Raw genomic sequence first — 25,000 nt, 5'->3', positions numbered from 1 at the left:
TGTGTGCGTGCATGCGTATGTCTGTGTGTGTGTGTGTGTACATCATTAAGTGTGTGTGTGTGTGTGTGTGCATATGTCTGTGTGTGTGTGTGTGTGTGTGTGTGTGTGTGTGTGTGTGCATATGTCTGTGTGTGCGTGCGTGTGTGTGTGTCTGACCAGCGCTCCGGAGCTGAGGAGGATCATGAAGATGATGAAGGTCTCGAACCAGCTGTGCTCTACGATCTGGTAACAGGTCTTCCTCAGCCGCCACCAGGTCTGACCCAGACCTGCGGTCGTGTCGATGTCGCAGCACTGAAACCTCGCCACGCACACTGTAGGCGAGAAACAGAGAGACAGAGAGAGAACTTGGATTATATTTTAAGTTGATTTGATTTGGCAAACTTGCTATAGAACTGTAGATTATTTACACATCGAGCAGTTCCACTATTATTCTTTTTACATCACGCCCTGCCAGGAAGCCTTGCAGCCAATGCTGTCCATTCACTATTGCAACAACATATCCCTCTGCGGCCCAGAAGGCCACCATTGTCTGTAAAACTGCTGCCAGGAAAACCTCAAACTGCAAAGAAGGTTGACTAAAGGCAGCTACACACCAACCAGGTGGCCGGCCGTCAGCAGAAAAGGCAGTCGGACTTATCAGTCTCGCCGAGTTGGTCAAAAAAGTGCCTCAGAACACACCGAAGAGACGAGACGTAACTGTACGTCCACACCGCCGCCGACTTGATCTTCTAAAGACACAGGAAGTCATTCATTTTCAATGGAAGCTGCTTCTCTCAGCTGCAAGGAGCGGAAAATCTGTCGGCGTCGCGTTTTGAGCGACCAGAGCATCAATCAGAAAGTTGAAAGTAGGTCAACTTTATGGTAATGAGCTATGACGCGGTTCAGCGGCAACCAATCAGAATATAGACGTCCTTCGCGCTGGCTGATTCCAGAGAAACATACGATGTAAACTTTGGTTCCTACCAAAACATTAGTTCAGAGAAAAAGGAGGAGAAGCTCATCATGGCCGTTGCTGGGTTCCCTATCATTTATGATATTTGCGTATAGGAACCAGTTAACGTTACCTGCCGGTCACATGGTCTCTAAACAGTCCGCTCACGGTGAAGTCCTGCACGGATCAACAGCTGGCGGCTGCTCGCTCTGCCTGCATGCTGCTGCGGTTCAGCGGCTAACGAGCGAGCTAACTGCTAACAGACACCGCTGCGACCAACAACCAATACACATTCTGTCATTATATATGTCATTTATAAAAGGTTTCTAGTGTCAGTGTATTGGCCGTGCAGTGGCTGCTTGATCTTTTTCCATGATGAACATAGAATGCTGCTACGTCAGAGCGGCCAAAGCCTCAAACAGCTTCCCCGGACTTTCTGACCAGCGTCCTTGACCGGGCGGCCAGAGCTTCTTTGCAGCTCAAGTCGGCGGCGGTGTGGACGTATAGTAATACGTCTCCATAACAGCAGGCGACGCTAATCTGTATTGTCGCCCAAAAAATGAAAACCGGCAGCTGATTGGACGAATGCATCACGTGGAAATTCACAGCCAGACTGTCATGGCGGCTCGTTCAGAATCCGATCTCATATTGTACTAAAATAGTTCACTGAAACATGTTTCTGAAAACATTTTAAGAGAGAAATAGGCCGTGCAGTTGCTGAATCTGTCTTCATTTCAGATCAACAAAGGTCAGTTTAACAGATTTTCGTCAGATTTTGAGAGGCTCATCCACTCGCCATTTCCAGGTGAGTCCTGACTGCCCTGTCTCTGACTGATCATGTCAGGTCGGCCAAAATGAAGGCCGACGGCCCCTCGGACGGCCGACGGCACGGAACACACCGACCAGACTCGAGTCACCGACCTCGCCAGACGGTCCAACGGACGATTATCGGCCCGGTGTGTAGCTGCCTTAACACTCTTGCTATTCGAAAATTTCAATCCATGGACTTGAAAAGCGATTTGAAAACCTGTGACGTCACCACAATGTCTCTAACCCTAACAGGAGAAACGCTACTTTGCACGTTCAGTAGGCCGCATTTCACGGAAATAAACCCGAACGCTTTTGAAACTGTTTTTGGTGCCAGGCGAGCAACTCCACCGAACTGAAGAGGCACCATTTTGTGATACACGGTTAGGGTTGGGTATTGTTTTTTTTTTTTTTCGATACCGGTGCTAAAGCAGTACTTTTAAAACGGTGCCGGTGCCTAAACGGTGCCTGAACTGATACTTTTTAAGAAGGTAAAAAAAAAGAAGAAAATAAAGAAGAGTACTAAACAACAGTCGGCGACATTTAAGAACAACTTGTTTATTACTACGGCCGTATGGTCAAATTAAATGATTTAATAGTAATGTAATAACTATAACTTATAATAAACAATAACTTATTTCACCAGTGAATTGCTGTTGAATGACAAAAACAACCACCAGATGGGAAAAGGGTATTTTACAATAACTTTGAATGCACCGCAAGGCTGTAGGTTACCAGTTTCAGTGAACGCACCGTCTGTGTTTCTCCGACGTCGGCATCTGCTGCGCTGCAGAGCAGACTGTTGAAATACAGTCACACTTTACACTGTTTAACGTTAGCTGTCAGCATTTTAACCTGTTTAATCCAGCTGCTAGCTAAAGCTAGGCTAACGTTACCTGCTGGTGAGTGGAGTGGAAAGTCAGGCACCGAAATAAGGCGCCAAAATATTCGTTCTTATTCGGTACTCGTTACTACCGTTTAGGTCGGAACCTAAGGTCAGTACCGTTTCGGTACCCAACCCTAGCCACGGTACACAAGTACACATTAAAAGGATCTCTTGTTCTGTATAATCTCGAAGTGAAGCTTCCTGGAGTAATTTCTCTCTCGTAGCTTGAGCCTGAACCCAAGCCTTTCTCCTGGGCATGCTGGTGTCACACACGCACACGCACACACACACACACACACACACACACACATACACACACACACACACACGTCAAGTCGGCTTTCTTTGTTGTCGTACAGAGATGACCCGGAGCATTAAGTGCTCTATCTTTCCCTTTGGTTGTGTAGAGATGCTTGAGCATGCAAACATGTATTCTCTGCAGTGTGTGTGTGTGTGTGTGTGTGTGTGTGTGTGTGTGTGTGTGTGTGCGCGCGCGCGCGCGTGCATGCATGTGTGTGTTTAGAGGCATGTTGTCTTGCATAACTACTGACTCTTTGACAGATGTTAAGTTTCTGCTTCCACACAACAACCCTCCCTGTGTGTGTCTGTGTGTGTGTGTGTGTGTGTGTGTGTGTGTGTGTGAGCATTTCTTACTGTGGGAGCTAATGATTTTCCCTATTCAAATGTGGAACGTTTCTTTTTTACAGAGGAAAAAACATTTCTCAAAACTGTATGACAGTATCATATATGACTATTTTATATTATTATCTTTACTGTCTGTCACTGTCTATACACGCATTTATGTATTGTCTACGTATTATACTGCTTGTGTCATATACCTCGTATGTCGCTGTTGTAACACTGCCTTCCCTAATAATAAAAAAGTGAATTGAAACAGACGGGCTCACTCAGAGAGTTGAGTGAGTGCAGATAACAACAGGATCCGATTCCCGTCGCGTCACGTTATCGCTCCGCCGGCTGCCTGTGGCAGTAAAAGCTTGTCGCTAACGTTTCCCAAACTTAATCAGCGTGTCTGCGAGGGGAGCGACCGGGACGACGAGACGCGACCTGACGTCCACTCACAACCCCGAGACTGGGAACTATAGCAGAGTGATGCTGACATGCCCTCGAGCAAGGCATGATGGGGGTTCAGCAGCGGACAGAGGACGACTGGGGGTTAAGAAACAAGCGTGTGTGGTTGCATGTGCTGGGACGTGATTGGAGCGTCTTTAACAGAATCAGAATCAGATAGATTGGCCAAGTATACTTACATACACACGGAATTTGACTTCGGTACGTGTTAAAGGAGAATTCCGGTCAATTTCAACACGTAGCTCTGTTGTTTGGAAATGTGGAGTGCTGGCAGTAGCAAAAAAACCCGAAAACAATCAGTGCTGCCTACACCGTGTTATCCTCCTGCTAGTGTTAGCACCCAACAGGCTTAAACAGGGCAAGTTTTAAACGTGTTTTTAGCCTCTAAACATGCTCAAAATGTCATTACAAGTGCCTCCCCATGTGCAGTGGTTCCTTCTGAGGGAACACGGCGAATCTGACTGCAGTAGATGTGACAGAAAGGCATAAAAGTTGTGTTAATCCAGCCAGTGGACATACCTCTGTTTATTTCCTGTTTTCCGGTCAAGCTCACACTAGTCGATTGTCAAACTCATACAATCCAATATTCCAGTTAAATTTGCTGTGTTCCCTCGGAAGGAATCACTGCACATGGGTAGGCACTTGTAATGACATTGATAGCATGTTAAGAGGCTAAAAACACGTTTAAAACTTGCCCTGTTTAAGCCTGTTTGGTGCTAACGCTAGCAGGAGGATAACACGGTGTAGGCAGCACCGATTGTTTTAGTTTTTCTTGCTACTGCCAGCACTCCAAATTTAAAAACAACAGAGCTACGTGTTGAAATTGACTGGAATTCTCCTTTAATTCTCTATACAATCAACAAATAGACATGTAGTAGTAAACATAGACAAATAGTGATATAGACACATACTAGAGACAACAATATACATATAGGCACGTATCAACATAATATACAAAAATACAAATATACAAATAAGACATAATATCAAGACGAAGTACACATGGAGTGGGATGTACAGTGCAAAAAGTAATAGTGCAAAGTAGTGTGCAAGATGCATATTAGAATAGTCCTTCCAGGATTTCGCGGGCTTTTTATAGATTGTTGTGACCCAAAATGCCTGATTTCGCGGGAGCTTTTGTAAAAAATTGCGATAAAAGTTGCGATGCCTTTTGTTTGCAAAAAAAAGTTTTTTGTATAGTTCTTTAAAAATAAAAAGGAAATTTGTTTTGGGGAGAATAATAATTATTACTATTAATGAATTACTGTGGGCTGAGTTTTCCTAGTAACCTTACCAAAAAGGCTCAGGATGCTGCAAATGTTGGTATAACCCGAAAATGACAAAAAATAATATTTTATTGAATGAATCAAATTTGAACATATGTGTCAGTGGCTTGTTGATCTTCACATCTTTAGTTAATTTCCTAACCTGGCCTGGGACACACATTCATACGGTTTGATAAAGTACTGACTTTAAAGTGCCTGTATTATGAAAAAAAATCACTTTTTCTGGGATTTGGGGAGTTATTTTGTGTCTCTGGTGCTTCCACACACATACAAACTTTGAAAAAAATCCATCCATGCTGTTTAGAGTGAGATACGGTTTCTGAATGTGTCCTGCCTTCAGTCTCTGGGTAACCGTTAGAATGCTAGCGCTAGCATGCTAACTCGTTCTCAATGGAAAAACACTGCTACAACACACACAAATTCACCCTAATCTACAAAATAAATTGTATAGAACTACTTCCATGTCCCTGTTCTGCAGGTATTCCACGCAAAGTTGGAAGTACGCCCTCATTTAGAAGAAGTCTCCCGGCTAATCCTGCCTTGTACTACTGAAGTTGGAGAAACAGCTAGCTAGCTAGCTAGCTCATGTGATCTTACCTAGCTACTGAGCATGTGATCTTACCTAGCTACTGAGCATGTGATCTTACCTAGCTACTGAGCATGTGGTCTTACCTAGCTACTGAGCATGTGGTCTTACCTAGCTACTGAGCATGTGCGACTGCCAACAAAGATGTTACAGCAGTGAGAGGTCTCACTCTGTAGCTAAAACAGAGACCTGAACACAGGGTGAAAAGAGGAGCTGCAGCAATGTGCAGTACAACAAAAATATGGTGTTTTTTGAAAATTAAACCATGTAAACCTATTCAGGTACAGGTACTCAAATTACAATTATGAACCTGAAAATGAGAATATGGCCACTTTAAAGCATGTAAACATGTTCTAGTAGAACCCCAAAATACAAGAATGAACCTCATAATGAGCAGAGTATGGGAGCGTTAAGGAACTTCCACAGAATATTACCAATATTTGACTTTGAAAACAAGGCAGATGTCAGTTTTAACACATATTTAGAGCAGCTTTCCTGTTTCCAGTTTCCTGTAACAGAGCGACTGAAGAAGAGGAGGAAAACGAGCTGTGTGTCAGCGGCTCTTCTCTCCACTGATTGCAGCGTCCGCATGCTTCAATAATTAGAGCTCTGATTACCCTGGCTTTCTGTTTCCATGGCTACTAATAGGCTTTTCCCTGATACCCCGGGTTGAGTAATCCAATGAAAACAAGCGCGTGGTAATCCGACACTCAATCAGCCCGCTTGGCAGAGTTATTATCAATGTGTGTGTGTGTGTGTGTGTGTGTGTGTGTGTGTGTGTGTGTGTGTGTGTGTGTGTGTGTGTGTGTGTGTGTGTCTGTTAGGAAACCCTCTCTGCTGGCAATGAAGGCAGCCGGAATAAAATACTTTTGCTGCAATAAACTCTTATTGAACGCCTTGTTACATCACCTGTCGGCGCGGCGGACGCCTCCGCCAGGCGCGCTCACTCTCTGCTGCACGCCGCATTGATCCGTCATCGATCAGTACTTAGAAACGCTGCTGAATGATCCCCTGCCAGGTGATTGCATTTGACCCTTGTTGCTTCCACACAAATGCACCATTACCAACACGCACGCACGCACGCACGCACGCACGCACACACACACACACACACACACACACACACACACACACACACACACACACACACACACACACACACACACACACACACACACACACACGTACACACACACAGAGACACACAGAGACACAGACAAAGACACACACAAAAAACAGAGACACACACACACACACACACACACACACACACACACACACGTACACACACACAGAGACACACAGAGACACAGACAAAGACATACACAAAAAACAGAGACACACACACACACACACACACACACACACACGTACACACACACACACACGTACACACACACAGAGACACACAGAGACACAGACAAAGACACACACAAAAAACAGAGACACACACACACACACACACACACAGAGACACAGACAAAGACACACACAAAAAACAGACACACACACACACACACACACACACACACACACACACACACACACAGACAGACAAAGACACACACAAAAAACAGAGACACACACGCACACACACACACACAGACACACACAAACAGAGACACATGCACACACGCATGCACACAAAGACACACACTCACATACGGAAACAGACACACACACACCCACACCCACACCCACCCACCCACACACACACACACACACACACACACACACACACACACAGAGACACAGACAAGTTGGTCGGGACACGTAGGACGTAAGAATGGGACATTAACTCCGGTTTCCTGGCTGAAAGTCCTGTTTGTTTGACTACGTTCAGACTGCAGGCAAAAGTGGCCCAAATCTGATTTTTTTGGGGTCAGGTGACCAGGTCAGACTTCTTCAGAAGTCGTGTGAACACTGAGATCTTGCCGAGATCGGATTTTTTCAATCAGATTTAGACCACTTCCATACGTGGTCCTGAATCAGACCCAGGTCAGATTTATTTCAACGCGGCCGCAGTGTGAACAACCAAGGCAGATTTGAGGCGACTTTTACGTCAATCTTCATCGAAATTTGTCACAATTATGCTCCGGCGGGAGTTAGCCCTAGATACAGACGGTAACATTAAAAACCTGACTAGGCCTACAACATGGAGAAGAGTGATGGAGCAGGTCAATGGAGGGAGAGGGAGGTGTTAGACCTCATTAGTGGATGCTTATTAATGTTACGGCTGCCATTACACAAACATTTTAAAATAAAAGCCAAAATGCTTCCTTCCTCCATAACCTCCCTAACTTTAGTGCGACAGCGTGCTGCGTCTGATGTCATTGTTATTCTTCTTTTGAGCATGCGGGTCAGTTCGAAACCACAAACAGTTCCAATGGAATCTGATCTAGGCCACATTTTAAACAGCGACAGTTCGCGTAAATGTCACGTTATTTTTAATCTATTGATACGTGTTCACGGGGACGTTTTTCTGGTTTTTTACGTGGTGGCCAGCATGAAATACCCTACGGGGAAAGGATGCCTCACACGCCGGGAGACGGCTGCTGGGGACGCGCGACAATAACGGGACGGTTGTGATTAGGAAAACTACGGGAAACTAAACGCCACACGCAGGACGCGATCCACCGCTCGCCCGGGTGAAAGTCCCGTGTTGTTGGACCCATCCACCCCCCCGACCAACCTCCCTACGCAGATTTTCGGCTCTTCATACTACTCCCTACCATTTTTGTGCTGTGACCACGAAATATGCTTCCCATTGAAATACATTACTTCACACTTTCGTGCTGGCCACCACGTAAAAAACGAGAAAAACGTCCCTGTGAACACGTATCAATAGATTAAAAATAACGTGACATTTACACAAACTGCCGTGAGACCGGGCTGTTTTAAAAGGTCATGTGAACAGCCAAACAAAAAATCGGATCTGAGCAAAAAATCCGAATTGAGCATTAAGACTTGTGGCGTGAACGTAGACCGTCCCAATTGCGCTCTTACTTCGTCATCTGCTTTGCTCCTGTCATATATACTACGTATATTATATTTACTACGGCCACTAGAGGGCGCCGCCAAATTAAATGTAAATATAGGTCGTAATTGCTGCTTAAACAACTTGTGGGCGTTTTCGAGGGAGGACAGTCTCTCCCTTGTTTCTTTTCTGTGTATATGTTCACAGAACTACTTTTCTTATTATCATAGCCCAACAAATAATACAAACCTAGAACTCCTGTCGGTTTTCTCCACAGGAAATAAATCTGAACTCACATTGAGAGGAACATTTTAACTCCCAGAGCCTCAGTGAATAGTGATTCCGGTGACAAGGTGCCAGAGTTAGAGGCTGAGCGTCTTGCTCAGGGGAACTTCAGCCACAAAGTGTGTGTCTGTGTGTGTATGTGTGTGTGTGTGTGTGTGTGTGTGTGTGTGTGTGTGTGTGTGTGTGTGTGTATGTGTGCTGCAGGAGTCACACCTGAGACCTTTCAGTTACAGGACGTCAGAGCAGGAGATGCTGCTGCCGCTGCTGCAGGCATCAAAACACTGCCCACTGAGGCAGAAACACACACACACACACACACACACACACACACACACACACACACACACCCTCTCAATCGCATGTCGTGCAGCTTCACAACATTAACCAATGAGTTGGCATTTAGAGGACCAATGGGGCAGCTAATCTAACGCCCGCTGCCAGCACAGATGTGTGTGTGTGTGTGTGTGTGTGTGTGTGTGTGTGTGTGTGTGTGTGTGTGTGTGTGTGTGTGTGTGTGTGTGTGGAGATAACAGTGAAATAATGAGTTATCGTGCCACAGTGTGTGAATCTTTCTTTCTGGACAACAGGACCGAGTGTGCTCTCTTGTTTCTGTGGACCGACTGTGAGCCTGATAATAGCGTTCATTTCGTTGATAAAAATGTGCCAAAATATATTCGTTGACGACCTATTGTTGTTAGAATGGCATTTTTTTTAATTTTTTTTTTATCATCCCATAGTTATGTGTCTATATGTGCACAGTTTGTGCATGTGCATATGTGCAGTGAAGTAGAGCTTAGATCGGCCCAAAAAAATCAAGGCCGAACCTACCCGAGGTCCGGTCTGGCTCGGGTCGGGCTCGGGCTCGGGCCGAGAATCTAAACTCTACAGTGAAGCAGGTGTACAGAGCATGCGTGTATGGCTGTATGTAACATGCACCTATTTGTGTGTATGCATATATTTATACACATTTATGTTTTCATTGTCTTGTAAAGCACTTTGTAACATTTTGGTCTGAAAAGGGCTTTATAAATGAATGTATTATTATTATACAAGTTAATTTCCCAAAAATGTAAGGAGTACTCCTTTAAAACTCAGGTTCCTTGCGCGCAACTTTAAATATCAGCTCAACGTATACATTTTTTAATTATATCCCTCTTTTAATCCGCTCTAAAAAGAAGCATTGTTTGCGTGGACCGTATCGGGTCAAAGCAGGACAATGTGAAACCAAACCGTTGACCTCCATTCATCTGAAGAGTTGTCTTTACGCTGCAGATCTGCGACTCGTTAGCGCAGCTCGCCGGGACTTTTTTATTCGACGACCTTTCCTCCCGTGTGATAAATAATTAGCGGCGGGGGAGCGTCGCCATTCAGCCCGACACACACACTCTGTCTTACTGACAGCAGGGAGGTACGCTGCTGTTTGTGCTCTGTAATCACAGCATGAAGGAACACACACACACACACACACACACACACACACACACACACACACAGGTTTGTGGAACTATCTTTGTGGGGACTTGTCATTGACATAATGCATTCCCTAGCCCCTTACCCTAACCTTAACCATCACCACTAAATGCCTAACCTTAACCCTTACCCTCACCCTAACCATAACCTAATTCTAACCCTAATCCTAAAACCAAGTCTTAACCCTCAAACAGACCTTTAAAGTTGAAGGGTCCAGCATTTTGGGCCCCAGAAAGCTGTCAGGACCCCACAACTATACTGGACTCCCGGTTTTTGGACCCCACGAATATAGTTCAACAAGCCCACACACACACACACACACACACACACACACACACAATCACTCATAGCCAAACAGCAGCTCTATGTAGAACTTCAACTACGCACGCAGATAAAAACAAACTAAAATGCACACGTGTAAATATATATCGCCAGCAACTGGGAAGAAAAGCTTATGTCGTCGATTTTTGTGCTCTCCAAGAACTGCAGCACTCCGGCAGAACTGTTTCCTCACACTTTAAAAAGGCAACACACACACCTGTAGTGTCATCTGACGCACATTTGTTGACACCCGTAGGACAAACCAGATGCACTTTTAATTTTAAAATTTCTATACCTTATTTACTAGACATGTTTTTCTACTAAATCTTTTACCTATGTTCCCACAGCCCTATGTTCCCACAGTCCTATGTTCCCACAGCCCTATGTTCCCACAGTCCTATGTTCCCACAGTCCTATGGTCCCACAGCCCTATGGTCCCACAGTCCAATGGTCCCACAGTCCTATGTTCCCACAGCCCTATGTTCCCACAGTCCAATGTTCCCACAGCCCTATGTTCCCACAGCCCTATGTTCCCACAGCCCTATGTTCCCACAGTCCAATGGTCCCACAGCCCTATGTTCCCACAGTCCTATGTTCCCACAGTCCTATGTTCCCACAGCCCTATGTTCCCACAGTCCAATGTTCCCACAGCCCTATGTTCCCACAGCCCTATGTTCCCACAGCCCTATGTTCCCACAGCCCTATGTTCCCACAGTCCTATGTTCCCACAGCCCTATGTTCCCACAGCCCTATGTTCCCACAGTCCAATGGTCCCACAGCCCTATGTTCCCACAGCCCTACGTTCCCACAGTCCAATGGTCCCACAGTCCAATGGTCCCACAGCCCTATGTTCCCACAGCCCTATGTTCCCACAGTCCTATGTTCCCACAGTCCTATGTTCCCACAGCCCTATGGTCCCACAGTCCTATGTTCCCACAGCCCTATGTTCCCACAGCCCTATGTTCCCACAGCCCTATGTTCCTACATTTCTAAATTTTTTTATTAAAATTAGGCGCTATGTTCCATTGCTACTGGATAATAGGTTGGGTGTAATTGGCTACCAAATTGGGAGAAAGGGGGATTAAAATCTGATACAAATTTATGAAAAAAGAAATGTGGGAACATAGGGCCTAATTTTGGAAAAAAATCTTAGAAATGTAACATAGGCATGCTTGCGCTGCTGAGCAGGCGCAATGATTGCTCATGCTGTCGGTCTTTCATAAGAAAACGCACACAAATGTGTGCACAACTTTTTGAATAGCACACCAACCATTGTATGAGAATACGTTGACAACAGCACAGGAGAAAGACTTCAGAAGAAAAGAAAAAAAGGATCCTGATGCATTTGTTTCTTTTCCCGCAGTACAAAACTCACACCGAACCCCGACTCCCGAACGCGGGGAACGAACCGCACAGCGGCGCCTGTGTACCGTCACACCTCTCAAGTCTTAACGCGCGGTAGCGTGGAGAGACGACACAGACACAGACTGGACGTGTGAACGAGGGAAGGCAGCCGGCCGGCAAACATCTTGGGACTACGACTTCCAGATGGCCACTTTGTGTCTGTGCAAACACACAAATACAAAACGCACACTGCAACACAAACTGCTTCCTGCTAGTATCCACACAGCTGGTGACTGCCTGCTGTTGTTAGTCAGTCTTTCTGGGCTATTTCTGCAGCAGCTCACACACACACACACACACACACACACACACACAGCTGTGTCAGCGTACTGGTGGTACTGGTCCAGAGTGAGCGGACTGCGAGCTGAGTCAGGAGGGAAGCCAGGCGGCAATTTTGTTTCTGTCCCCCGAAATCTGTTGATACCAGCAAGATGAAGAGGTCATCATCATCATCATCATCATCATCTGCTTTTCTTTTTGTCTCACTTCCTGTTCTTTCTTCTTTAGTCTCCTACTTTCATTTCATCTCATTTCCTTTTCACTTGTTCTCCACTCTCCTGATCTTTTCTGTTTTGAAGACCATTTTTTTGCCATTTTAGGCCTTTATTTGATAGGACAGCTTAGGCATAAAAGGAGAGAGAGAGAGAGAGAGAGAGAGAGAGAGAGAGAGAGAGAGAGAGAGAGAGAGAGCTCTGTGTACACGGGGCGCACGCCCTACCAGCTGAGCTACCCAGGCGCCCCTCTGCTCTCCTTTTCTTTCAGTTTGCATCCGATCTCCTGTGTAGATTCATAGCCTTTTTTTATCTAGAATGATGGGAGAGCAAACAAACAGCAGGTTCTCACACTCATCTCGTAAAATGTGGACGCTTGGTCAGGTGCCTTTGTCGTTCTTATTGACGCTAAAAGTCTCCTTTAGCGCTTTAAGTAAACACTCTTGGTCGGGACTATTGCCGTCCCTTTTGACACAGTTATGTTAAGGAAAAGGTCGTGGGTGGGCGTACGGTTCTGTGACACGCGGGAGGAAAGAAAAAAGTGACTGTAGCAAGCGTGACAAGCAGGACATGAACCCTGCTCTCCTGGGTGAAAGTCCTGTGTTAGACTCGTCTTTCTGTTTTATATTTTATTTGTGTTGATCCTTCCTTCGCTTCTCTTTTTATTCCCTTCTGCGGTAAGATACTCTTTCCTCCTTTTCTTCCATCTCTCATGGCTCTTTCGCACCTATAGTTCGGTAGCCTCTGCAGACTAGCAGATCTGGCTCGGTCTTTGTCAAACGCAGCAAACTTTGTCAACATAGAGCTGGAATCGCTTGCTTGTTTATTTTACAAAATATCTGAGTAAAACTCGCTGACACTTCTCCTCTCAGAAACAAGAGTTCGGTTATTTGATCGGCACCAGAGTTTGAATGAGCTTTCACGCTGCCCTTAGTTTATATCAACAATGTTTAAGTTCCGCGATTGTTCAACTGCAGCAGGAAATTTTGGCAGGATGTCCGACCCCTTCCTCTGTCTCTGTGTTGGCGTTCTAACCTCCGGTGGATTTGTGAGGACTATGGTTAACTGCTCCTCAGATCTCTGCAGGGTAAATCCAGACAGCTAGCTAGACTATCTGTCCAATCTGAGTTTTCTGTTGCACGACTAAAACTACTTTTGAACGTACACACGTTCCACCAAAACAAGTTCCTTCCTGAGGCTATTTTGCAGAGGCACCGTGGCTCCGTACGGCGCTTAGCACCGCCCAAGATGACTGTGATTGGTTAAACTCTATTGTTGTCTTCGGGTCAAATTTGACCCATTTTCAAAAACTTTCTATATCACAACTTTGGGTTTTCTTTCAACCAAATTTTAAAACAAAATAGCATGGATGGTTCCCTGCAACACTCTTCACAAGTTAAATAAATGATCAGTTCACTACTTTTATTGAATTTGGGTGTTTTATTAAATTTTATAGCATTTAAAGAAAAATTGATAAGAGAACGTTGAAAAACGTAGGAAAAAAATGTCAAAAAAGCACAAAAAAATTAGACAAAAACATCAGGATAAGTGACCAAAACATGGGGAAAGCTTAAAAAAAAACAGCATGCAGGCAGAGCGAGCAGCCGCCAGCTGTTGATCCGTGCAGGACTTCACCGTGAGCGGACTGTTTAGAGACCATGTGACCGGCAGGTAACGTTAACTGGTCCCTATACGCAAATATCATAAATGATAGGGAACCCAGCAACGGCCATGATGAGCTTCTCCTCCTTTTTCTCTGAACTAATGTTGTGGTAGGAACCAAAGTTTACATCGTATGTTTCTCTGGAATCAGCCAGCGTGAAGGACGTCTATATTCTGATTGGTTGCCGCTGCTTGCAGCTGAACCGCGTCATAGCTCATTACCATAAAGTTGACCTACTTTCAACTTTCTGATTGACGCTCTGGTCGCTCAAAACGCCCAAAACGCGACGCCGACAGATTTGCCGCTCCTTGCAGCTGAGAGAAGCAGCTTCCATTGAAGATGAATGACTTCCTGTATCTTTAGAAGATCAAGTCGGCGGCGGTGTGGACGTACAGTTAAAGAGATGCCAATAAACCAGAGCATGTTTTTCTCCCATCCCAGAATGCTGTGTGGACCAGCCAGACCTTCCTCCGCAGCGTTGTGGAGGAAGGTCTGGCATTGCGAGACTACAGCGCCCCAAACCAACTGCACTATCGGCCCAAAACGCTCCAGGGTTCGGTTAAAAACTACTTTTGCACTCTTTTCCTTTACTTTCCCCTAACATTTTTGTTTTTCCTCTTTTATATCCTCTTCTTCGTCCTCTCCTTTGTTCCTTCTCATCTGATCTTTTCCTCAGTTTCATGTTTACTCGTATCATTTTGTTTCTCTTCTCCTATACCTTCCCCAGCATGTATCTCTCACCTGCTAACGCAGACGTGCCGATGACTAAACTGTGCAGCCAAAAGGAAAGGAGTTCTGTTCACGTTTCATCACTCTTCTGTCTGCGCTCCGAGCGGGCTGATCCGAGTCCAGCTGGTGACAAACGTAAGCCTGCTGTGAAGGACTCTGCTGAATCAGGAAGAACCAGGCAGCGTGTTGGGACAGTTGCGACGGATGCATCGATCTTCTAAATTAATCAAAGCTAACACAACATCTGCCGTTTGGCAGCCGCTTCCATCCACAGCACCTCTTACGGGAGGCCGGTTTACTCGGGAGAGAGAAGGTGAACGTGCATATTTCATTTGGTACATAATGTGGCAAAGTCAAGTCCTCTATGATGTATTTATCTTTATTTTTGTATTATTGCCCTGCATGCTTGTAAACAATATAAAAAATGTAAAAAAAAAAATCTCTTTTAGGCTGACGATGCAACGCTTTCTGTCCACGGACTACAGATGAGAAATGTTTCCTAACTCTGATATAACTGTAAAAAGTGCTAAGTTGTATCAACTTAAAGTAACAAATTATTTAGAGTTTTAACAACTCTTTCTGGATTGTTCTGCCAACGTAATGATAATAGTTGAGTCTTTTCAAATAATTACCAAGTTTTTTTATAACTTAAACCAACTGGCAACTTGCAATTATAAGAAATAATGTATAATGTATGCTGACAAAAAAGAAAAACCTGGGCGCCCGGATAGCTCAGTTGGTAGAGCAGGCGCCCATATATAGAGGTTTACTACTCGACGCAGCGGCCGCGTGTTCGACTCCGACCTGCGGCCCTTTGCTGCATGTCATTCCCCCCCCCTCTTCCCTTTCATTTCTTCAGCTGTCCGGTCGATAAAGGTCTAACTGTACGTCCACACCGCGGCCGATTTGATCTTCTGAAGATACAGGAAGTCATTCATTTTCAATGGAAGCTGCTTCTCTCAGCTGCAAGGAGCGGAAAATCTGTCGGCGTCGCGTTTTGGGCGTTTTGTGCGACCAGAGCGTCAATCAGAAAGTTGAAAGTAGGTCAACTTTATGGTAATGAGCTATGACGCGGTTCAGCGGCAACCAATCAGAATATAGACGTCCTTCACGCTGGCTGATTCCAGACGGAGTCGGGACTCAGACGTTCTGCAGTCAGTGGAAATACACACACTGACTTTAATGGAAACCTAATGACTCCGTTGACGTTCTGGAGCCGTTACGCATCCAGTGGAAATTGCCGGTTACTCCTCGACGCAGCGGCCGCGGGTTCGACTCCAACCCGTGGCCCTTTGCTGCATGTCATCCCGTCTCTCTCTCCCCTTTCATGGCTTCAGCTGTCCTATAAATAAAGGCCTAAAATGGCCAAAAAATAATCATAAAAAACCCTTGACACTTTTGTTTTTTGTCACTTATTTTGATTTCTGTTGATATTTCATGCGCTTGTATACTATAAAATTCAATAAAACACCCAAATTCAATAAAAGAAGTGAACAGATCATTTATTTTACATGTTAAGAGCTTTAAATGGAACCATTCACCTTATTGTTGTGAACAATTTGGTTATTTGCTTATTGAAAATGGGTCAAATGTGACCCAAAGACAACAGGAGGGTTAAAATGTGGGTGTATTTTAGTTTAAATCGATATAAAGTACACATGTGACCATCCATTATACATAGGAGGTTACATATCGGACTCTCAGTGTAGTCTCCGCAGGTGTTGGGGATGCTTTCCCTGTTGCTTTTGTTCCTCAGAGAGGGGTTTCTCAGCTGGCTGGCCTAATTCTGTCTGAGCTCTTTACCTCAACTTACCTCAGAAATTAAAATAGGCAATATCAGTTTGAACAATGCTAAATTCTCATTGAACTCTTACCCTAAATCAACCATTTTTTGTTGCCAAAACAGATAGATAGATAGATAGATAGATAGATAGATAGATAGATAGATAGATAGATTTTAAGTGATCCCCAAAAATGGGAAATAACGGTGTTGCAGCAGCAAAATATCAGACACACAGCACACATACAGAGTAAACATTAAATAATAGGAAACAATATACATGAAGTAATAATAGAATACTACACGAGCAATATTTAAAATATATACAATTTGGAAATAAAATGTACAACTGTTTCAATAGATATAGATAAACTTAATGTGCAAGTTGGGGAGTAAAAACGTACAACAGTTTGACTAGTAATGATAGGATGTAGGTAAACCTATTGTGCAAGGTGCATTCAGTGCAGTTGTGATATATCAACCCAGTCTCACGGCAGTTCGTGTAAATGTCACGTTATTTTTAATCTATTGATATGTGTTCACGGGCACGTTTTTCTTGTTTTTTACGTGTAAATGTCACGTTATTTTCTCGGGGGAAAGGACGCCGGGAGACGGCCGGGAGGTGGCCGAAAAGGACGCTCCATAAGCCGGGAGGCGGCTCGGGGAAAGGACGCCGGGAGGCACCCGCGAGGCGGCCCGCTGGGGACGCGCCACAATAACGGGATGGCGGAGGTTGGGTTAAGGAAAAACCCATACGGGAAACAAAGCGCCACACACGGGACGCGATCCCCGCTCGCCGTCCCTACACGGATTTTTGGCTCTTCATAATACTCCCTACCATTTTCGTACTGTGACCACAAAATATGCTTCCCACTGAAATACATTACTTCACATTTTTGTGCTGCCACCACATAAAAAACGAGAAAAACGTGCCCGTGAACACGTATCAATAGATTAAAAATAACGTGACATTTACACAAACTGCCGTGAGATATATATATATATATATATATATATATATATATATATATATATGAGCGTGCTGGAAAGATTGTGGCTGACCCCTCCCACCCCGGACACAAGCTCTTTGAGCCACTCCCCTCTGGCAGGAGGATGAGGTCCATCAGGACCAAAACCTCACGCCACATAAACAGTTTTTTCCCCTCCGCCACTAGCCTTCTAAACAAGGCCCGGAAACCACCCTGACTCTCTCCAAACTACACCTCTGGCTCCTCATGCCACTGTACCTACTCTGCTGTAGCGTCCCTTTTCACTACTGTTTAACTTATTTTACTATTTATTTAAATTTATTTCATCGTTATTAATACGTACTGTGTGTATATGTTTATACTTATATTGTTTATATCTTTTTATCCTTATATTTGTATGTGTGACATACTCCAACAACACCATGACAAATTCCTCGTATGTGCAACGTACTTGGCAATATAATATATATATATATATATATTATATTGCCAAGTATATAATATATATCAACAGGTTCTCACACTCATCTCGTAAAATACGGACGCTTGGTCAGGTGCCTTTGTCGTTCTTATTGACGCTAAAAGTCTCCTTTAGCGCTATAAGTAAACGCGCTTGGTCGGGACTATTGCCGTCCCTTTAGCGCTATAAGTAAACACGCTTGGTCGGGACTATTGCCGTCCCTTTAGCGCTATAAGTAAACGCGCTTGGTCGGGACTATTGCCGTCCCTTTTGACGCAGTTATGTTTAGGAAAAGGTCGTGGGTGGGCGTACGTTTCCGTGACACGCGGGAGGAAAATAAAAAGCGACTATAGCAAGCGTGACAAGCGGGATGCGAACCCCGCTCTCCTGGGTGAAAGTCCTGTGTTTGCTTGACCCATCCACCCCCCCAACCAACCTCTTTGTGCGGAAATTCGCCCTTACATACTACTCTCTAAATCCTCTCTAACTGCTGCTCTCCCCGGTGCGTTACACAAATACCCTGAAAGACGCCTTTTTCGTCACATCAGACGCTGACAGCCACTGTCCAAACATCCTTATTTTACGAGTTCGGAATGAGAACGGGTTGTATGTGTGTATATATATATATATATATATATATATATATATATATATATATATATATGAGTCTTATCACACTCAGCGATGAAATGTTAAAAAGTTGAATTGCCTGTGGTAGGAATGATTTCTTGTAGAACAGAATCCATAACAAAGAAATGACTACCCTGACTTTCTCCTTCTCCTAGCTGAACTGTGGCTCAAGACAAATGTCTGTGCTGCACGAGGAAACCGGCTGAGTCAGGAAGGAAAACAGAGCGTTTGCTTTTCACCTGGGTTAGTCAGAACAGGGTCATAAATCTCATCCTGAAAGTATTGGGCCGACGGGGCTTGTGGTTAGTGGAACCATCATGAAAGCCTTGTGTTGTCTACGCCCAGTCTCACGGCAGTTCGTGAAATGGTGACGTTATTTAATCTATTGATACGTGTACAGGGACACGTTTTTGTGTGTTTTTTATCATGTTGGTGAGCACGAATTTTAAACTAATGTATTCGAATGGATCGGTTCGCAACCGAGTGTGAAGCGGCTGGGATGAGGATCAGCACCTCTAATTCTGAGGCCATGGTTCTCAGCAGGAAACCGATGGAGCGCCTTCTCCAGGTAGGGAATGAGTCCTCACCCCAAGTGAAGGAGTTCAAGTACCTTGGGGTCTTGTTCGCAAGCGGGAGATTGGTCGGAGAATCGGCGCAGCGGGTGCGGTATTACATTAAATTTATCACACCGTTGTAACGAAAAGAGAGCTGAGCCAGAAGGCAAAGCTCTCGATCTACCGGTCAGTTTTCGTTCCTACCCTCACCTATGGTCATGAAGGCTGGGTCATGACCGAAAGAACGAGATCCAGGGTACAAGCGGCCGAAATGGGTTTCCTCAGGAGGGTGGCTGGCGTCTCCCTTAGAGATAGGATGAGAAGCTCAGTCATCCGTGAGGAGCTCGGAGTAGAGCCGCTGCTCCTTCGTGTCGAAAGGAGCCAGTTGAGGTGGTTCGGGCATCTGGTAAGGATGCCCCCTGGGCGCCTCCCTAGGGAGGTGTTCCAGGCACGTCCAGCTGGGAGGAGGCCTTGGGGAAGACCCAGGACTAGTTGGAGGGATTATATCTCCAACCTGGCCTGGGAACGCCCGGGATCCCCCAGTCGGAGCTGGTTAATGTGACTCGGGAAAGGGAAGTTTGGGGTCCCCTGCTGGAGCTGCTCCCCCCGCGACCCGACCCCGGATAAGCGGACGAAGATGGATGGATGGTATTTGAATGGGAAGCATATTACATGATAACAGCACGATTATGGTAGCGAGTAGTATTGAAAAGCCGAAAATCCGTGTAAGGAGGTTGGTTGGGTTGGTGGATGGGTCAAACAACACAGGACTTTCACCACGGAGAGCGGGGATCGCGTCCAGGCTTCCTAATTAGCACCATTCACCAGCCAAATGCTGGTAAAATACACAAGTGGCTGGTAGATTTGCTTCACTCACCAGCCAAAAAAACAACAGTTAATCACTGAGTGGCTGGTGAAAATGTGAGCATTCTCTAGCGTTTGGCTGGTGGACGAAAAAGTTAATTTTGAACCCTGATCGCGTCCCGCGTGTGGTAGTTCCTTTCCGCATTCCTGTTCTCCTAACCACAACCTTTCCCCGTCTCACTTTTCCTAATCACAACCGCCCCGTTGTTGTAGCGCGTCCCCCGTTGTTGTCGCCGCCGTGCGGCGTTTAATTTCCCCGTTGTTGTGTCCCCCAGAGTTTGTTTTGCTATATCTCTTAAAATTGATGGGACATGTAACAGCCTATTGGGGCAGACATGTCCCGGGACCTCCCTATATAGGTAACGAGCTTAACACCCCCCAATGTTGAACCCAAAGTTACGCTGTTGTATTACAGTGCGTAGGTTTACGTAACGTACTGGAGAAACCAAAATAACTACAAATTATTCAATCTTGCCTGCTCTGAGAAGTTATTAAACACAGCCAAATTAAACAACCATTTCCATTTCCCATCGTCTTGTACACCAGAACATTTCAGGGTTTTCTTGAGACATTTCATAAAAAATTTACTCTTCAATCGTCAACAAAAATTAAGCATAAGTCTGCAAACAAAAGTTAAATCCGACTGTACTTTGCTGTCCAATTGTCAAATGTGCAAAGAGGAATAAATGTTGTCTGTGTGCCTAAAGACTCAAGTTTTTTTGGCAGAGCAGCTCGTCTTCTTTTGCTAATTATCACCTTATAATGCTCAATTTTTAAAGTGCTGATGTGTTTAAACTTTCGTGAATAGGGCCGACATAACTAGGCAATATGTTAACGTACAGCTTTGGTTCATCTGCATAGAAAGTAATACATGTTTTTGCAGCTCTTGCAGTTCTTTGGCCACCAAAAGAAGATAATGCGTCATAAGTCATCTCGGCTCTCTGGGGATTTTATGTCATTTCATTTCTGGGATTTCATTGGCTGTTGGCCGCCCAATGGTACTCCAGTGTTCCCCCAGCTTTAGATAAATATGTGCGCTCTAGAAAGGGAAACCGGCTGAGTCAGGAAGGAAACAAGGTGCTTGCTTTTCACCTGGGTTAGTCAGTACACAACTATAAATCTCATCATGAAAGTATTGGGCCAAGTGGGCCGTGGGACGGGCTGTTGTTACCCTGGCAACAGGCTATTGAAAGAAAGTTTGCTGTGTATTTTTTTTTGTGTGGGTCTCCTTGTTTGTACTGAAATGTAAATATATGTCTGTGTGTGTGTGTGTGTGTGTGTGTGTGTGTGCTTGCATGCATGCTTGTATGTCAGTGTGTGTGTGTGTGTGTGTGTGTTTGTGTGCGTGCGAGCATGTGTGTGTGAATGTGTGTGTGTGTGTGTGTGTGTGTGTGTGAGAGGGTATGTGTTTGTATGCATGCGGGCATGTGTGTGTGTGTGTGTGCGCATGTGTGTGTGTGTTTATGTGTGTGTGTGTGTGTGTGTGTGCTTTTTGTTGTGTGTGTGTGTGTGTGTGTGTGTGTGTGTGTGTGTGTGTGTGTGAGAGTATGTGTTTGTGTGCTTGTGTGCGTGCGTGTGTGTATGAGAATGTGTGTGTTTGTGTGTTTGTGTGCGTGTGTGTGTGTGTGTGTGTGTGAGAGTATGTGTTTGTGTGCGTGTGTGTGTGTGTATGAGAGAGTGTGTGTGTGTGTGTGCGTGTGTGTGTGTGTGTGAGAGAGTATGTGTGTGTGTGTGTGTGTGAGAGAGTATGTGTGTGTGTGTGTGTGTGTGTGTGTATGAGAGAGAGTGTGCGTGCGTGCGTGCGTGCGTGTGTGTGTGTGTGTGTGTGTGTGTGTGAGAGTATGTGTGTGTGTGTGTGTGTGTGTGTGTGTGTGTGTGTGTGAGAATATGTGTGTGTGTGTGTGTGTGTGTGTGTGTGAGAATATGTGTGTGTGTGTGTGTGTGTGTGTGTGAGAATATGTGTGTGTGTGTGTGTGTGTGCTTGCTTACTGTCTGGGAAGCAGGAGTCTGGGTCCATGGCCTCTTCAGCCATCTCTGAGTACTGATCTTCTTCCTCTCCAGGCTTCCTCAGGTCCACCGTGCTGCCCTCTGATAGGCTGATATCGTCTTTCTGCTGAAAGAAACAACAAGAAACAACCAATCAGATCCACCACACGCCTCTCTGACTGACTTATGACATCCAATGAGTCCGTGTGTGGCTCTCAGCTCCGAGTCCACTGATTCCTACTGAAGAACTTACCTTCAAGGAATGTAAATGAAGTGTATTTGAGCCAAATGAAGTGTATTTGTATAGCGCTTTTATACTTAAAGCGTTTTTACACAGTACAGGAACCACTCACACACGTTCATACACTGTGGCTGAGGCTGCCATACAAGGTGCCACCTGCTCATCAGATAAACATTCACACACTGATGGCGCAGCATCGAGAGCAAATCTGGGTTCAGTGTCTTGCCCAAGGACACTTCAACATGGGACTGCAGGGCCAGGGATCGAACCCCCGACCTTCCGATTGGTAAGCGACCGCGCTACCACCTGAGCCACATCTGCCCAGAGGAAGAATTTAACATTTTAGAAAATTATGTTCATTCCCTTTCTTGCCCAGTTAAGATCAAAGATCAACACTCGTACTGTACATCTGTGTGTTTAAGAGCTGAAGTCAGGATGCAGTTAGCCTAGCTTAGCATAAAGGCTAGAAAGCAAAGGGGGGGTGGGACAGCTGGGACAGCTAGCTTAGCCATGTCCAAAGTAAAATAATGGCCAACCCCTAGCGACACATATAAGCTCACTTATTACAACATCATATCTCGTTTGTTTAAAGTAAGGGTGCTCCGATTGATCGGGAACCGATCGTTATCGGCCGATAAAACCTTTAAATAGTTTGATCGGTGGTCTCCATAAAGGCCGATCAGATGACGCACTACTCGTGAGAAAATGTTCTATACGCAGCTAAGTTACACACCAACCAGACGGCCGACCGTTGGCAGAAAAAGCAGTTGGACTGATCAGTCTCCCCGAGTTGGTCAAAAAAAGTGCCTCGGAACCAGGGTGGGAAATTAGCCTTGTATCCTTGTAATGGATTGGACAGTTTTTGTCAAAGAATGCTGTTGCTAAGTAACAATGCACAATGCTTATAGGAATCGCGTTACGTTACTGCTAATGAATCCCTAACATTTCCGGATTTTGCTGCTTCATAATAAAAACATTCAAATACCAAAATAACGGAGGACTTTTATTGTGAAGAACTTACAGGAAATGAAACCGTTCACAGCCGGGGGCTTTGACCACGCATAGTCGAGTAGCTAGTTTTCAGCGCTAGTCCGGGACGCCGTGTAACTAGCTAGCTAGCTAGCTAGCTGAACTGAGGTACAGACGAAAGGAAAATTATCTGTTAAAAAATGTGGCGACATATCCCCGGTGTTAAGAGGCCCGCCGCGGAGTCAGCAGTAGCTATGGATGTACAAGCTGTTGAGGGCGAAGTAAAGAAAAAGAGAAGGTACTTTTCAAACAAGTGGCGCATTGACAAAACGTACAGCGAAAGACCGTGCACAACATTTCAGACCGTCCTGCCAACCTGTTTACATTTTAACTTCAATGTAGACTGTAACGATGTTTAAGTCGCTTGAAAGCTGCTGCCGCTTTAAATCCTGTTGGCTCTCTGCTGCTCAGTTCTACCCCGTGACTGACGACACACACACACACACACACACACACACACACACAAACACACACACACACACACACACACACACACACACACACACACACGGTGGATGCAGGAAAAACCGGAGAGGAGACGTACAGGATGACCTAAATTGAGGACAGCTACACTTAATACATCCATGAGCTACACTCGTTATTGTAAAATCAATGATAAGTTAAAGTCCAATAAGTCCTTTATCAAACCGTATGAATGTGTGTCAGGATAGGAAATTAACTTACAATGTAAAGATCAACAAGCTACTGACACATAATAAATACATTATATTAATAAAATAGGTATTAATAATAAAACATAATTTAATAAAGCAATTCAAAATATGATAGTACACTTTCTTTTATAAATTTGAATTCTGGAAAAAGTGGCTGGTAAAAAATGTAAGTGGCCCCACCCTGCTCAGAACACATTAAAGACACACTGAAGAACACACTGACAGTTTTTTGTAATTTATTCTGATTAAGGCTTTAGCTCTATGTTAAGCTCTAAGCTGTTTAAGGTGTGTTTCTAACAGAGCGTTTCCTGTCAATAAAAGTAAACCGTTGACAATTCACAATACATTATCTTCTGTTAATTTTAATACTTATGCATTGTTGTTAAGAATATTAAAATTAATATATGATAAATATATGACATGATAAATAGAAGGTTTCAAATAGACCCGGTGATCGGTGATCGGCATCGGTCGACACGGCTCACAGCAATCGGTGATCGGCCCCAAAAATCCTGATCGGAGCACCCTTAGTTTAAAGGTCCCATGACATGCTGCTTTTTGGATGCTTTTATATAGACCTTAGTGGTCCCCAAATACTGTATCTGAAGTCTCTTTTATATAGACCTTAGTGGTCCCCTAATACTGTATCTGAAGTCTCTTTTATATAGACCTTAGTGGTCCCCTAATACTGTATCTGAAGTCTCTTTCCTGAAATTCAGCCTTGGTGCAGAATTCCAGCCACTAGAGCCAGTCCCACAATGATCTTTCCTTAGGATGTACCATTTCTGTGTCTGTAGCTTTAAATGCTATTGAGGAGGAGAGAGGGGGGGGGGCAAGGTGGAGGGGGGGGGGGGGGGTCTTGACC

The 25,000-nt window shown here is 44.8% G+C and overlaps 1 protein-coding gene across 1 annotated transcript in view; it reads right to left on the bottom strand.

Annotated features, from left to right (window-relative positions):
• Positions 1 to 25,000, bottom strand: part of LOC116053737 (sodium channel protein type 5 subunit alpha-like) — a 47,169-nt gene that overhangs the window by 12,341 nt on the left and 9,828 nt on the right. Inside the window, exons 3-4 of the mRNA XM_035998324.1 lie at positions 22,195 to 22,318; positions 157 to 311 (exon numbers count right to left, since the gene is read on the bottom strand). Coding sequence (XP_035854217.1) covers positions 157 to 311; positions 22,195 to 22,318 — 279 coding nt within the window. The remainder of the gene's footprint in view (positions 1 to 156; positions 312 to 22,194; positions 22,319 to 25,000) is intronic.

Source organism: Sander lucioperca, chromosome 23 (assembly GCF_008315115.2).
Source record: "Sander lucioperca isolate FBNREF2018 chromosome 23, SLUC_FBN_1.2, whole genome shotgun sequence".
Classification (NCBI taxonomy): Eukaryota; Metazoa; Chordata; class Actinopteri; order Perciformes; family Percidae; genus Sander; species Sander lucioperca.
This window is presented reverse-complemented; position numbering and strand designations above follow the sequence as displayed.